The sequence below is a fragment of the Marmota monax genome, unplaced genomic scaffold, assembly GCF_021218885.2.
Source record: "Marmota monax isolate L192 unplaced genomic scaffold, Marmota_monax_Labrador192_F-V1.1 WCK01_AAM20220418_F8-fsc00128, whole genome shotgun sequence".
In the NCBI taxonomy this organism is placed as follows: Eukaryota; Metazoa; Chordata; class Mammalia; order Rodentia; family Sciuridae; genus Marmota; species Marmota monax.
The window spans coordinates 436,337-453,269 of record NW_026693452.1 but is presented as its reverse complement, the minus strand read 5'-3'; the positions used below and the strand labels follow the sequence as shown (position 1 = coordinate 453,269).

The following is a 16,933-nucleotide window of genomic DNA, read 5'->3' as shown; positions in this document are numbered from 1 at the left end:
ATATTTATTTCTAACAGTTCCAGGGACTGGAAAGTTCAAGGTCAAAGTTCTGCAAGTTCAGTATCTGATGAGGTTTTGTTTTATCTGCTTCCAAGATGGTCCCTTGTGACTTCACCCTTCAGAGATGATAAATTCTGCATTCTTACATGGCAGAAAGGTGAAAGGGCAAAATTGGCCTAGTTAATTCCCTCCAGCTCTTTTATTAAGTTGCTAATCCCATTCATGAACATTCTACCCCCATGACTTAATCAAATCTTAAAGACTCTATGGGTTTTAGAGGGACACATGCATTCAAACCATAGCAAAGTCTTTACCCAAAAGTTGCCTTCTCAATAAGGTATTTCAAAAACTCTATCTAGATTTCAACCTAGAGTCCTCAATCTTAATGCTTGTTATCCCTGCAGTACGTTTTATACTTAGACTTCATCTATATCATTATCTAACATAAAATGGTTTACTGGTTTATTTATTTATCTTATTTATTACTGTATTCTCTACTGAGTCATAAGTTCCATGAAAACAAGAATTATTTTGTCCATTTTGCTCACTATTATTTCCTCAATGGGTACCACATAGTAGGCACTCAAAACATCTTTGTTAATGTTTCTGAATTTCATTCAGATAAAATTGAGGATAGAGACTTTTTGTATGAAAAGATAACAAAAAATTTGCATCTATAAACTTTTTAGTTTATAAATATTTTCTATCTATAAACTTGTTAGGTATTCTGTCCTAATAGTTTTTAAATCAATTCTAATTATCTGACAACATGATATTCAAACTGAGGTATTTATATTTTCTGTTTATTCCACTTTCTGGAACATTTGATAGCAGCTTTCTACCACAAAAACATTTTTAGATTAAAATTACTTTGCCCCCTGTGGTTATCTGTGGGCACTGGTAACAAATTGTTTGCTAGTGCAAAGTGGGCCAGTGCTGATTGGACACTGGGAATTCTAACAAACTTTAAATTTCAGCAAAATGCTCAGAGACTGCTAATCTGCAGAAGAAACCAGGTTTTCTGAAGGTAAAACATACCAGGTAATTTGGTTCTCTCAATGTTTTTGGTAGCAAATAGCTTTATATCATAGCTGTTTACATTTTCAAGATGCTTGGCACTCTGATCAGATTACTGCTTTTGAAAGTAAATGCAAATTGAAGTTATTCTCTACAATTTGCGCAACTGAGTAGTATTCAGTGCTTTATTTTATAACATAAGAAGTGTGTTACTAAGCTATAGAAATCACCAACTAATCACCAAATTGATGGTTTGGTATTAGCTTCTTCTTTGATTTGACTATCAGCATAATCAAGATTCACAGTAACACAAAGACTTAAATTCTACTCTATTCCTCTGTGAATTTGGTTGTATCCTTTACAAACCAGAATAAAGAAAATCTGATCATGTTTATGTTTTCAAACATTGTCTGTGCTGATATTTCTACTGTTCAGCATTGCTATTTGATAACTGATTTATATTGTCTGGATATATAAAATATTTGAAGAAATAAATTTTAGTTTGAAGTAATTCCTTAGAATTATATTAGTTTGGAAGGGAATAGTCTAAAACTTCAGAATATATTCAATAATTTTGTTTACTTCTACAAATAAATTTTTGCTTTGAAATGTTTAAAGATTAGAAGAATATTTATATATTACTTTTCTCATTTAAAAGTGTTTTATCCCAACTAATCACAAAGAATGAAATATTATTTTCATATTGGTTGCTATATGTCTATGTATAATTAGTAAAATATTTAATGCTCATGAAAATCAACAAATTGTTAGTCCAAAGATATGCTGACAATATATATGTTTTTCAATCTAATGGCTACTTACGAGGGCTCACTAGAGTCTGTCAATATATTTACCAAAGTATAAATGCGTACTTTTACCCATAACTATGTTTTAAACATTACATTGTTGAGTCTGATATATGTTTTGTCATTAAGTCGATTATGTGTAGATACTTCTGTAATAAGATTAAAGAATAGAGACTTATTTAAGGTGGCACATAGTACTGACTAAGAACACTGTCTCTATAGCTGCATTTCTTGGATTGCTATCACTGTTCTGCCCCTTAATAACTGTGAGTTTGGGGGCAAGTTATTTGACCTTTTTTTATCTATAGAATAGGACTCACTTCATTTATAGGGTTATTGTGAGGCTCAAATAATTGAATACATATGAAATTCTTAGAACAGTCCTTAGTTCATTTCAATGTTTAAATTGCTAGCTATTAATGTAAATGTCACATAAGTAGTTTCTCCAGCCCAGAGATGGCGGTGAATTCAGAGACTTTGCTAATGAATATGGGAAGGTATGTTGGGGCACCAGCCTGGACTGAAATAGAATTTTATTCCTCACGGTGGCGTTTGCTACTTTGACACACCTAAAGAGTCTATTATAAGCTGCTATATTAATTTACTGACACTTTGAATTATACAAATATTCAATGATTTCTTTGTAAAGATGAGAAAAAAATGTAGGTCTAACAATAGAGCAAATAAATGTGTCTCTAAATCATTTCTGTAGCTGACTTTATTGTTTTAATGATAGTTAACAATTTTCATTTCACATAGAAATAATTAGACTTTACAATTTTTAGGTTAAAATATCCACATTTGGGTATAAAAAAGCCATACAAAATATTTGTATATATATATGCTAATTTCTAGATATAACTATATAAAACATGTGCCAGTATATAAATATTATATACTTATAATGTATAATAATATATAATTATTAATATACATAAAGGAAATGGATGCTCTGATGGAAGGATTTTACATGTACTTTTGAGTTTATGGCTGCAGTTCACAATTGGCAATGCCTTAGGGTAAAATATTATTGTCTTTTCACAGAGATTCTCAAAGATGCAAGGTGTCTATGTGGGACTGCTGCTTTTTAGTGTGACCTGGGCAGCATCAGTAAGCATTACAAATTCATTTATGTTCATAGAATCTCTTACTTTATTTTCTTTTAAGCCACGTCTTTTAACATTAGTAAAAAATAAATTTAACATTTATCTAATTCAGTAACAATAAAGTATCAAGCATATAGAAAACATCCAGCACTTAACATCTATCACTAAGGAATCTTTCAATAAACATGTGATATCTCCATGTTACTTTCTACAGAGCACATAAAGCAGTATTTTTGAGAGAACCAAAAGCCAGTAAGAGTGTTTCAGGTCAGCTAAGGCTAATGATTAATGTTCAAAGACTTAAATTATATCATGCCAAAACTTTTCTTTTTTACTATATATACTCTAGTATGTACATACTATGCTATATTAGTATATTATCCGAATGAAGAACTCCAGATGAATGTTTTAAAGCTCACCAACACTATTTTGTAAACAGATGGCAATGCAAAGGTACAAAATGTTTCTGTATTTCTTTCAACACCTTAGTGCTGTGGGATTTTGCTAAAGATGTTCTCTTCTTCAGTGAGGCTAACGATATGAAGTAGTACCACCTAAACTTAGCCCAACTCAAGCTTCTATTTCCCTTTGTGTCTTTTCTTCTGATTCACCCAGATGAGTACTCAGGATGTGACCAAATTGTCTTGTGACAATGCTGAGCATTACAGACATTTTCTGCAATGCAGACACAGCGCTAATTAGATAATGTCTGAACAGTATCCTAACTTCTCAGAGTAACCTTTTTGGTTGGAGAACTATGGAAACAAGTAATCATTGTGTTGCCAACCATGTTTAAATATAGGTCCTAAGTGAGTGGGCGACCAGTTGGGTAACCAGAGGGACAAGGATGAACCATACCATCTGGTGAGGACAGCAGAATTTGGGGAAAGCATACACCCCTCTTAGTACACGTACTCACAGAGTCCTGTGGGGGCTGTACTACTTAAAACAGACGTGTGTCAGGCCCAATCCACATCACCTAGCTCACCAAGGCTGTAGAGGCACGCCCTTAGGCATGATGGTGATAGTGTGGGTCTATTTGACCTAGTTCAATCTAACCAATTGAGGATGAGTTTATTTTGAGCATTACATTCCAAGGAACAGCTGGAGTGATGCTTCTGACCATTTTCCAGTAAAGTGCTATGTCAACATTGATCCAGTGACCACTGGTCAAAAGAAGGTGCCAACTTTCCTCCCAGAGGCAGACAATGCCATCTCCATTACAGAACCACATTCAAGCCCAGATCAACCACCAATTGGGTATTGGGAGAAAAGGGAAGGGTACAGATTCAAATGAAAGAGTCTCAGCAAGGGTACAAAATTTGGCATTGCGAAAAGTGAAATGTGATGTTTTCTCACAGATACACAGATTCTATTTTAGCAATTACCTAAAGTATTTAATAATAGATTGCTAGCATAAAATGTAATATATACTGAGTCACTTATGTATGTCTAAGAACTGTAAGCCAAATTCCAAACAATTTTAAAACATGAGAAATAAAAGGTCATTGGGCCGTGCAATTCCATGAAAATTAATCAGTAGGCAATATGACTAAGAAGGCTTTGTTCTAAGTCACAGAATATCATGGCTATACCAAGGTACTCTGTGTCATCATGTATGTATTTTTAATCCATACACAAATGCATGTGATTGTGAGTGTGCCTGTATTCTGTTAAGAAGATGCCTATGCTTTTGTTTCTTTTGTTTCATATCTACCCAACTCATTTTTATGTTTTATTCTTCCAATAACCCCATTTCCAGAACTATTTTAGCTATTCTGACATTAGTAAAGAATGATGAAATGATCTAACTTTACATTCACAAGATCATATAAGAACGGACCTTAAAAAATACAATAAAGAATAAAATTGTAAAATATATTGGGCTGGGGATGTGGCTCAAGCGGTAGCGCGCTCGCCTGGCATGCGTTCGGCCCGGGTTCGATCCTCAGCACCACATACAAAACGAAGATGTTGTATCCGCCGATAACTAAAAAATAAATATTAAAATTTAAAAAAAAAAAAAAAAAAAAAAAAAAAAAAAAAATTGTAAAATATATCTTGAGGTTAATGTAAGCTTTGGGAACATTTTTATCAGCAAATGCTTTTTCTTATGTAACTACTTAAAATTTATTATTGTAATCCTGGGGCTTTGAGAGAGAGAGAGGATTTAGGTTAATGTATCTCCTCTACATCTACTACCACCTCTGTACATATAGGCAGTGTGGCTTCTATTACCTATATTACACGGGTTATTATGGGACTCAAATGAGATTTCTATGCAAATCTGTATGACTGATCCCTATCACAGTATACAAACTGTGAAGTGCTATATGAATATAAGGTTTTTTGAGAAACTATTGTTTGTTTCTAGAATAAAATGGAATATTAGACAGATTTACATTGAGGTATTTTTAGGAAACTTTGAGTTTATATTTTTAAGATGCTTTAAGAAAATCCATGACATTAAGGTTTATTTTAAGGTTTTTAAATAAGGTTTATTTAGGAAACTACTTTCTAAGTGAATAGGACTGCTATTAGGCAGACTGCTATTAGCCCCTGAAACTGTTTACCTCTGTTTTGATCTTTCCTTGAAGGTTTCTCTCTTCTGTAACCAGCCCACCATGGCTCCTGCTTCTACTTTAGCATATATATTGAAGAACAAACATGTTCTACTCAGTAGTTCCCCTTTCGACATCACAGATAAGCTAGGGCTTTCAAAAGTAAGTAGAGAAATAGAAATACTGACAATTAAATATCCATATACTTGTTCCTGTTGCACAAAACTTGCTCCAGGATTCTTAGATATTGTTCTGCATGCTGTCCTGTGATGCCTTCAGCTCAAAGGCCTGGGACAGCTGCCCAGGTCTATTCCTTTTTATTTTTTGACCATCCTCCACTTCAATAGCAACCCCTCACCATCAGGACCTCTCAAGAAATTTTTACATTTTCATATCAATCCAAGAGAAAGAATTTGTTCTAATCTGCTGACCACCTCCATCCACCTTCCCTGAATAAAACCTCTGGCCAGGACAGAGAAGGGGTATAATCCTACTCCTTCCACGCAGGACTGTGGTGTGGGACTTTTCCTGGACCACCAGCACTGTCATAACTTAACTCATCATATCAACCGTTGAATTTATACCATCATTTCCCATAAGTCCATAGCACTGAACTCTGAGTTCTCGTATACTCAACAATTCCAGGTTGAGAATGAAAATCTCTCTTCAGTGAATAACAATAGCATCTGAGCTCCTCCGCTGGAGCATCATGCCTTCCTTCTTCTTGCCATTCCATGTGGTGGTTCTCTGTGCTAGAATCTGGTTCTGAAACGGAGGTGGCATTGTTTCCATCTGGGAGAATAAAGCTGGCACTGTCCTTTCTAATACCAAAATAACTGTGAAGGGATAACTGGGTCCACCTTCTTTTGGTTAGAATGATTTTCCACATTGGCTAGTACAACCCAGTGAGAGAAAAATAAATGATTTGTTGTTTGAAGAAATGGATGAAAGAATGTTCCACTTGGTGAAATGTCCCTCATTTCCTTGCAGACGTTTCCACTACAGACTGTGAAACCTCGGCAAGGCTGTGTGGAAGAACACAGGGTAAACAGAATCATTCTTCTCAAATAACTCAATTTTAGCTCTGTAAAGAAAAAACGTCAATAAGAGAAAGTTTGAACTGCCAAAATATTTTTGGGTGCTTATACTGGGAGTGCAAAATTATCGAACATCATTTTGGCACTTTCTAGTTAACCAAGTATTAAAATTCACACAATGTGTGATAGGAAAGTAAGAAACCATTCTGAATATAGATTTGTTTCTCTTCAGTGTGATTTCTTCCTTCAAGAAATAATGTTTTGCTAGGCAACTTTCAGAGGGATAAGGAAGAATTCTGGGATATTGTAACTAGCAAATCATATTTTGCCACATAGACACATGAGAGCAAAGTGATAAATGAATGGGAAAAAGAGGAAATTGGTAACAGGTTTTAATGGAAAATTTAGTTTACATGCAATTCATTTTCCACATCCATCCAGAAAGTTCAGCAAATACTCTCAGCTTTGCACATCACCAAATTGCAGCTTACTTCTGCCTGCCATAGTTTCTCCTGGCACTCTCAGAAAACTCTGTTCTAAGAACTAACAATCTTCTGTTCCTTATCCAAACTGAAAATTACAAAGGGATAAAACTGCAAATTTAAAAGGCTGCATATTCTTGCTGTGAGTTTTGCCATTTGGACATTAGAGTGAGTATTGTAAAACCTGCCTTCCTCATGATCTCCTCAGCCATCTCACTGAAATATTTCTGCATGCTCCATTTCCATTGAAATTTGAAGAAAAATTGATATACCCTGGGAGGTGAAGCATTTGACAGTCACATGCAGGGAAAACATATTTAGAGATAAGTAGATAAAAGAGAAGGAACAATTGGTTGTCTCCAGAGGCTGGCTGACGCACACCCTCCTGTGGTTCCAAGAAGCACTACCATTTGTCAGAAGCAGAATTTGACTTCTCCCAAGTTAAAAAATATCTCATGCTGTCAGAAAGGAAGCCAGGAAGCTTTGTAGTGAATGACCACTCATCTTAATATAATGTTGTGTTTTTGTAGAGAACATACAAAGGCCACCATGAAAAATATGGGTATTATATTTTTAAGGATGTTAATACATCATCTGGGAAGGAAAATCAAACCAACAGAAAGGTAAGCAGAATCTTTGAGTGAAGGTTCTTTTTGCAAGCCAAACTCTGGGCTAACCCTAGGGGAAATTGTACGAGAGACAAGTTTATTTTTGCCTCCTCTCTGGTTTCTGTCCCTGGCTGGCGCCTTCCTCCCTTCCCCCATACTCCTAGGCTCCTCAATCCTCTCTACTAATGCCACTCTGCGTTCCTGACTCCTGCCCCATGCCCTAGCTCAAAATCCTCTCTGTTTCAAGACCTGCGGCTACAGACACCCATGGATTGCCACATTATTTTGAGTAAGGTTTGATCTTACGTGAGGAGATGTTCTGGACACCATATGCTCTAATGGTGGGGATCCCACCAGGGGAAAGTTAATAGGAGAAATCATTTTGGCCTAAGAGTGACATGTTTTAGTGTCTTTAATTCATTTCATGGATGACTCAATCTGTGTTGGGATGTTCAGAAGAGAAAGAATGACGCCTTTGTCACTGGGCTGACAATAATTCTTTTCACTCAGTCACTTCTTGTAGATTTGTTGGTTAAAGAGCTGGAAACAGCTTTCAATACCATCAGCAGAAGTACTACTCACTTTTCCAAATCTGTTCTCATTTCCCATGGATGTAGGAGTTTCCCTTCAGAATGTTATTTTCTTCTGTTTGGTATCTTTTACATGCCATCTCTAAAACCGCATCCACTTGCCTATTAAAATCAGTTAGAACTTACTTGTAGTAACAAACAAATTCAGCTATTTCTGTTGTGTAAGGTACTATGTAAAATACTTAATTCTTTCTCTCCAGATCTTGGGAATTAGAAAAGAAACAAAAGACACTTACAAAATCATTAGAACCCAAGAGGCAATGTGGAAAGTGCCATATAAATGGGATTTTTTTTTTTTTAATCATGCTTTAGAGACTTGGAGTAGAAAAAAAAAATTGGTTGTTTGCCTAGTGTTCAGGGAACTCCACATAATGGAATTATCGAGCTGGGCCTTGGAGGATGAGCAGGATTTAAGAAAACAGAAATGAATGGGTGAGGCCATGCTCCAAGAAAAGAATACTATGAACTGAAGAATGAAAATAGGAAATCAGACCAGCTAACTTATTCATAGACCAGTATGCAGCCAAACATTACTTAACATAAGCAAATGCAAAAAAGCAAGTTTTTCTGGTTTTAAAACATTTTCTCTGATGTATGGTTAGAAATGATTAGCTATTTCGTACCACAGTTCAAAAGTTATTTCATGTTTTCCATTATAAAATAATCTCATTAATTTCTCTAATGACATGCATAGAATTCATTAGTAAATATGTTACTCTTTTGAAACTAGTAAAAGCACTAAAAACACACACACACACACACAACCACCCCCCCCCAAAAAAAAACTACCTAGTTCAGAATAGGAAAAGAAAAAAAATTAAGAACGAATTATTATAATCTACTGATTTTTCTGGCCCACTTATTTAGCTCAAAAGGCTATACTAGCAATGAGTAAATAAGCTTGATTGCAATGGACAATATAAATGTCCCAAACTAAATAACTTAAAGCAAGATACTGTTTCTAGTACTTTTTATTCAGAAGTAACTCACTGCAAAGTTTGTTTCTCTCTCTCTCTTTCTCTTTTTTTTTCATAGCAAAGTCTTGCCTACTTTTAGAATATACTTGGGAATATAAAAAATAATGGTGTTATCCTGGTGATTAATGGTGTCATAACTTCCACAAATAAATCAATTCAAATTAAATCTTAAAATTGTTACAAGTTGGCACTTTTGCAGACGTTAGCAAGCTTCATACAATTGAAGTACAATTAGATAAACCATTTTTATTTTGAGATTCGAGTGGGAGCTGATTCAACAATTTCCCCACGGCACCAAATAATTAATAACTGGTGGTCCTTCCATTAGAACCGTGCTTCTATTTGGGGGTAGGGGAAAGACAGAGAGGGGTGGGGAGAAGAAGTCCTGTCAGAACCACTTTTTAAATAACATGTCATCAGGGGCCACAGGCTTGTGGAACCAACAGCCAGAGGGCAACATTCAGGTATTGTATGGTCAGAGGGTTCAGAAAAATTCTGTCTCTACCTGCCTCTATGACCATGTTAGAGATGTCGAGGGACTTGGACAACAGGCGTGCATTCTATATCAAATGACTATCATTAACATTATGTGAGAAAGCAAACTACCATTCCATAAAGACTTGTATACAGTTCCATAAGAAATGATTGTTACTATCATTTATATAGACTTGTTTAATGATAGGAATTTTGCTAGATGCATTACATGCATTATATCACTTAATAAAATTATTTAATTCTCACAACAATCCTAAAAGGTAGGTATCATTTTTCCTATCTTATAGCTGAAAAATGCTAAAACTCAAAGAGTTAAAAAAGGCTCCCAAGGTCATACAGTCAATAAAGAGTCAGGCAGGTGGTTCTAATATCTATGCTCTTTCCATATTCAACTACTTTTAGTGCGCACTGGAGTGAAGGATTAAAAAAGACCATTGTCATCTTCTGTCTGCTATTCTACTTGGTGCTATTCTCAATGATGCTGGCTTCCCTGAATCTGTTTTTTCTATCTTCTTTGCTATATTCCCTACAAACTTGCTCCCAAAGTGTGTGTTTTCAGCTGATTGCTTCTCTATCTGGGAGTGCTCATCTATGTTTACATCTTTAATTAACATGTCCAAGAAGATGTTCACATGCTCAACAAGAGCCAGAAGATTGAAGCGTGGTTACAAAAAGATAAGACAAAATTAAGCTGTGTAGTGAATACAGGGATATGGACAGGGCAAGAAAAGTGACAAATGCTGTGTGCTGGGGATGATCAGACTACATTAGAGTTTGGGGTTGACATGGGACCCCATAACCATAGTCAGGTGATGGATATGAACACAATGGCCTAAGAAGAAAAATTGCTACACATACCATTTGTACCTACAGGATGTCTTTGCCATTTAATAATTCACCAGGTTTTGCTTAGAACATATAGCACACAGCCCAATTGTATACAAATCTTGAGTCCTCCATAAATATCTCTTATTTTGATTTTATATTATTCCCAGTTTGAAGGCTTATGTAGTGGCATAAATTCAATTTGGGGTGTAAAGAACTATGGAATTTTTTTCTGTCTGTAATTATTCTGTTGCTCAAAAAACCCTACCAATGGGTTTATGAAGGGACAAGGGAATGCACATAAATTCATTTTAACCTGTTAGACTTAAGGTTATCTAATAATGTAAATAGTTTTTGAGTAAATCCTTTAGTCTCTTTTAGATAAAAATGCTCAGATCCTCACTTCCCCTTCTTCTCTAAGATGGTATACAGGCATGGCTAAGTCCACCCACTACTTTTTTTTCTTAATTAATTAACTATTTTCAATTTACAAATTTTTTTCAAAGTCAAATTTTAACACATATAAGGGGGCCTTTGATTAATTTTTGTTCTGGTTTACTAATGAATCATGAAATTCTTTTAATTATTTTAAATTGAGTATATAAATTTCATATATTTGGCTTTCTTTTTAAGTATGTTTTTTAACTAATAAACACCTTTTCCTAAAAAGGTTTAAGCTTAAAATCACAGGTGTACTTATTTTAAATTGGAATTGTAATACCAACATATTACACTTTTTTATGTGTGTGAGAGAGAGAGAGAGAGAGAGCGAGAGAGAGAGAGAATTTTTTTAATATTTATTTTTTAGTTTTCGGTGGACACAACATCTGTATTTTATTTTTATGTGGTGCTGAGGATCGAACCCAGTGCCCCGCACATGCCAGGCGAGCGTGTTACCGCTTGAGGCACCTCCCCAGCCCAAATTACTCTTTTTTAAAATTATTTATTTGTTCAAGTCAGTTATACATAACAGCAGAATGCTCTTTGATTTATTCTATACAAATGGAGCACAATTTTTTACTTCTCTAGTTGTACCCAAAGTAGGGTCACACCACTTGTACAATCATACATATACTAATGTATGTAATGATATCTGTCTCATTCTACCATCTTTCCTACCCCCATCCCCTCTCCCCCCTCCCCTTTGCCCCATCCAAAGTTTCTCCACTCGTCCCGTGCCCCCCTCACCATTATGGATCAGCATCCACTTATCAGAGAAACCGTTCAGTCTTTGGTTTATGGGATTGGCTTACTTAACAAGCTATTCTCTAATTCCATCCATTTACTTGAAAATGCCATAATTTTATTCTCTTTTATTGCTGAGTAATATTCCATTGTGTGTGTGTATGTGTGTGTGTGTGTGTGTATATATATATATATATATATATATATATCACAGTTTCTTTATCCATTCATCTATTGAAGGGCATATAGGTTGGTTCCACAGTTTGGCTATTGTGAATTGAGCTGCTATAAGCCATGCACTATTAAATACAAACCCAGCTTATACCACAGGGGAGAAGAAGATAGGATTCTTCAGACACCATGGAACAGTGTTGTTGACTATTTGAGTGCTGATTGCCCTGCTGGCTTCCTAAGAGGAAGTCATTACCTACTATCACTTAGGATCCAATCAGTGTAGTCTCCATGGGGACCCATTAGTGATTTGGGCTTTCTTGGCTTCCACAGGCAATTTGGTATCCTCTTAAAATATGACTCATATCTGTCCCTAGTATATGTGCTCCATCTACATTGCTCCTTTTAGAACTACCTCACTCCACCTATGCAATCACCCTCTTCATAGCTCCAGAACAGAAGCTCAAACCTTGCAATATCTTGCCTATGCCAGAGAGAAAGAATAAGTAGTATGTGGCAAAATCAGTCTCAGCCCTTTTCTTCCTAACCACGTTCTGCCATGCTTACTGAAACCTGGCTGTACCCCAGCTTTGAAAAAAAAGTGGCATCTTCACAAGCCTCTCCCACAAGAAAGGACAAATTGAGATTCAGGTGTAAGCTCTTTGCTTGACTCTACTTTCTCCTTTTCATCCATTTTCTCTTGGGCTCTTTTCTTGCCTAGATCTCCAAACATACATTCTGGATCACAGATTTGCAAATTGTAGTCCCTAGAACAGCAAAATCTACCTCATCTGAAAGCTTGTTATAATGCAAATTCTAAAGCTCAGTTTCAGATTCACTGAGTCAGAAACCTGACCTTTGGGCCCCATAGTCTTTGTTTCAACAGACTTCCAAATGATTCTGGTAAGTGCTAAATTGAGAACGGAAATATCCATCCCGATTGTCAAATTCGTCTTATATGACAAAGAGAGAAGAAAATTAATGAATTCTTTTTCAAATAATAGCTCATGTCACAAAACTTGCTGCAAAATCTTTTGTTTTTTGAAAGTCAGAGGCTGATTATTACCTATAGTTTTCTATTTGTAGATTTTCTGTGAAAAAAAAAAGAAAGAGAACAGGGGAGGGATTAAGGGAGGGAAATAGGAAGAATAGAAGGAAGGAAAAATAAAAAAGAAGAGTGAAGAATAAAAATTCTTCCATACCTGAATGAATACTTCTGAGGATCAGGACAAAGGCAAGGGGTAGGGGAGAGAGAGAATAATTAAATTTTTAATAATTTTAAATATCTTTTTAGTTGTAGATGGACACAATACCTTTATTTTATTTATTTTTATGTAGTACTGAGGATTGAACCCAGTGCCTCACATATGCCAGTCAAGTGATCTACCACTAAGCCACAACCCCAAGCCCCAGAGAATAATTTAAAGTGTAAAATGCATTTCACGTGTGACTAACTCTTCACTACATGAGGATCACAGTCTTCTATCACATTCTTAAGTTTAGGTCTTTCTTTAAAGTTTGGCCTTAATCTATATTTTAAAAATTTATTTCTTATTCTCTTCCTTAGGATCTCTCCACTCTAGCCATGTAGGTTTATTCATATTATCTTTTTCTAAATAACTGACTTTGCCACTTACCCTTAAAATATTCTCACCCCCTCTGTATATCTGAATCATACTCATGCTTCCAACCTTGCTCATTTTCTTTCTCCATGAAATCTGGTTTGGCCATTCCAGAATGAGCTCTACCAATAAGCCTCTATTGAGTGAATAGACTACATTAATTAAACATATGGTTTTAAAAAATTGCCAAAGAATTTTTATATTTTAAAAAATTTAACATGAAATAAACACTTTATGCTATAAATTATACTTCAGCAGGAAGAAAAAAGCAAAGACAACATTGCTCTTCATCATTTTAAAAAGAGAAGAAATCAAGAACCATCATCTAATGAAATCATTATCCAAGAAAGAGAGAAAGATGTGTCCTTTTTTGAAGCCAATGGAAATAACCAAAGTAATAAATCCACAACTCCTTCTGCAAATAGACAGAATGAAGGCTATAGTATTCATAACACAGGAAAAGCTCGAGATGGCCTAATGATGTCCATGTTTCCTGAATCCACTGGGAATAAAGGGGTTGAGGATGGAGATGATGACATCAGCAACCTGCACGACCAAGAAGAATATGGTGTGGCTCTCATCAGAAGTAATATGCCACATGGGGTGAGGCCAGCGACTGTGACTGTGACTGAGCTGTGGGGAGAAGAAAACAAAGAGCACAAACCCAGGAATGTTCTAAGCAAAATTCCATCAAGTGTCAACTATGCCAAAGCCCACTCAGAAGATAAAAGGAATCATCAAAGAGATCCCCAAGCCCAGAAGAGCCCAGTAAAAAGCAAATATGCTCGTCACATCCACATCCGACGCAACACTCAGTACCTGAAACAGCTCTCCCGAGCCAGGAAAATCCCCAGTGATTTCGAAGGCAGTGGTTACACAGATCTTCAGGAGAGAGGGGACAATGATATCTTTCCTTTCAGTGGGGACGGTCAACCTTCTAAAGGCATTCCTAGCAAAGGAGGAGCTCTCAGTCCTGACCCAGAAAGTACAGGTGTTCAAACAGGACTTCCAGGCCCACATGAAGCTGCGACTATTAACCCTGACACAAGGGGGCCAGATTATAATGAGATCCCAGAGAGAGAAGAAAGTGATGGCAACGCCATTGGAGACAAGCGTCAAACAGGGAAAGGGGCAGGGACTGCTGACGTCAGCCTGGTGGAGGGCAGCAACGACATCACGGGCACCACCAATTTTAAGGAACTCCCTGGAAAGGAAGGGAACAGAGTGGATGCTGGCAGCCAAAATGCTCACCAGGGGAAGGTAGAATTCCATTATCCTCATGTGCCCTCCAAAGAGAGACCAAAAGAAGGCAGCAGCGATACAATGCAAAGTGCCAATTACAACGAAATACCAAAAAATGGCAGAGGTAGCAGTAGAAAAGGTACAGAGCTATCTAACAGGAACCGAGTGACCGCAAATGGGAAACAAAGATTTTCTAGTCAGGGCAAAGGTCAGGGTCTGCTTGTTCCTTCTCAGGGTCTTGATAATGATATCAAAAATGAAGTAGGTCCCCATAATGGCCCTGGTAATGAAGGGAATACAATAACGCAGAGCAGAAAAGGCCATTATGTACCCCATGGACGAAATAATTCTACATGGAATAAGAGTGTGTCACAAAGGAAAGGCTCCTGGTATTACAGAAAACCCCATTCCAGTAGGAACTTTAGCCCCCCTAGAAGGGACGACAGTAGTGAATCTGACAGTGGCAGTTCAAGTGAGAGTGACGGTGACTAGTTATAGAAGTCCCAGCAGAACCATTGGTATATCTAGTCATCTGCCAGTTGGAGGTAGAGAAGCCGGGACAGCAGACCAGAGGGAGAGAGGACAGAAGTGGAAATGAGAGAGTCAAGAAGCCTGGTCTCCTCAGGTGATTTTTTTCTTCTTCTTCTTCTTTTTTTTTTTTTTACTATCTTAATGGTCATATATGAATTTCTATTCAAGGTTATAACACTTCTTAAGGAAAAAAAAATCACTTATTAAGGATTTATATAATAGGTAATATTTGAATAGTTGTTATGGTTAAAAAGCTTGTGAATGTTGCAAATGTCTTCCTATGTTTTTTTTTTTTGCTCTGAAAGTAAACACAATTTCTCTTGGACAATCTGTAATTAAATGTTCTAGAGAAAACTCTGTACATTGTGGTGCATTATTTCAGAGGTAACAAAACTAGTTTTGCCTCCAGCAAAGGAAGTGCATATGAAATTAATCTGCTGGATAAACCTGAACGTGTTTCTCCAGCTCACATTGCTATGCCAGCTTTTCCTGACTTCTTTCTGCTCTAATGGAGATTTCCCACTTCATAGCCATCTATGCTCTTTCCTCTGTTGCACATATAAGGCATATTTTATTTCCTGAAACAAATCTCATGAAATCACTTTTGTCAATTCTACTTCCTTCTAAAGGGGACAAGTGCGTGGAGAGAGGGCAATGGGAAAATATGAGAACGAGAAACAAAAGAAAAGGCAAAACAAAAATGTAGTTCAACACATAGTGTTCATTGACGGATTCCAAATTATTATGAGCCTATTTCTTTCTCCTTTCCTTTACTGTAGATGTCTTTTCAGTTAATGATGTCCTTATGAGACAGTTTTGAAAACAAAATCTGTTTCCTATTAGGAAGGATGAGGAATTATGGAAGTGTTTTGCCCCAACTAATAAAAGCAGCTTATATAGCTGGTACTACCTTTCTTCTAAGGCTTTTTTCTTGGTTTAACTTGAACATGCTGCCTGAAGGCACCAAAGTCTTTTTGTGGCCATTGGGAAGGACAAAATAATCATGGCAATACAATAGAACAAGACCCATCAGCCCTCTGCTTCCAGTGTCCTTGTTCTATGAGAATAATTCCTAGACTACCATTTATTTTGTTGTTGTTGTTATTTATAGCTGAACTGAATTCCTAACAGACATACCTCTTCATCCCTAACACCTTCTACATAAGAAGGGTTGAGAGAAGAAAAGGAGAAGATGGAGAAAAAAATTACTTATTCTCTAGTCTCTTTAAGATGCAAGTTCCCAAACAGCAGAAGTTATGACTGGGGCATTCTGTGAGGCACCCCCACTGTCAAGTTGAACAATGTGTGTGACACAGTGGACAGGAGTCAATGCCCATATGGCATTATGTTACCTTAAACAGATCCAGAGTTCCAACACTAGGTAGAAGGTGCTTTGTTTCCAAATAAAAGTGGCAATATAAGCCATGGAATAAATGAGATTCTCCACATACACACAAATAATAGTGGCTTACCCACTCTAAGGTCTGCCAGGTGCCATGCTCTGTTAAATTCTGTTAAATTAAATTTGCATGGTTATTTTTACAATTTATACATAAGTAAACAGAGTTTTCTAACTAGTAAGCTAAGATTGATACCTAGGCAGACTGACTCCAGAATTTTTGTCGTCAAACTCACTTTACTGCCATATATTACATAGATACACATAAAACATAATTCA

At 36.3% G+C, this 16,933-nt stretch overlaps 1 protein-coding gene across 1 annotated transcript; it reads left to right on the top strand.

The window, feature by feature from the left end:
• Positions 1-2,879: 2,879 nt before the first annotated feature.
• Positions 2,880-15,322, top strand: Mepe (matrix extracellular phosphoglycoprotein). The gene is made up of 4 exons (XM_046457588.2): positions 2,880-2,933; positions 6,481-6,534; positions 7,540-7,632; positions 13,738-15,322. Exons 1-4 carry the CDS (start codon positions 2,880-2,882, stop codon positions 15,214-15,216), a joined length of 1,680 nt encoding a protein of 559 aa, XP_046313544.1. The 3' UTR covers positions 15,217-15,322.
• The last annotated feature ends 1,611 nt before the right edge of the window (positions 15,323-16,933 follow it).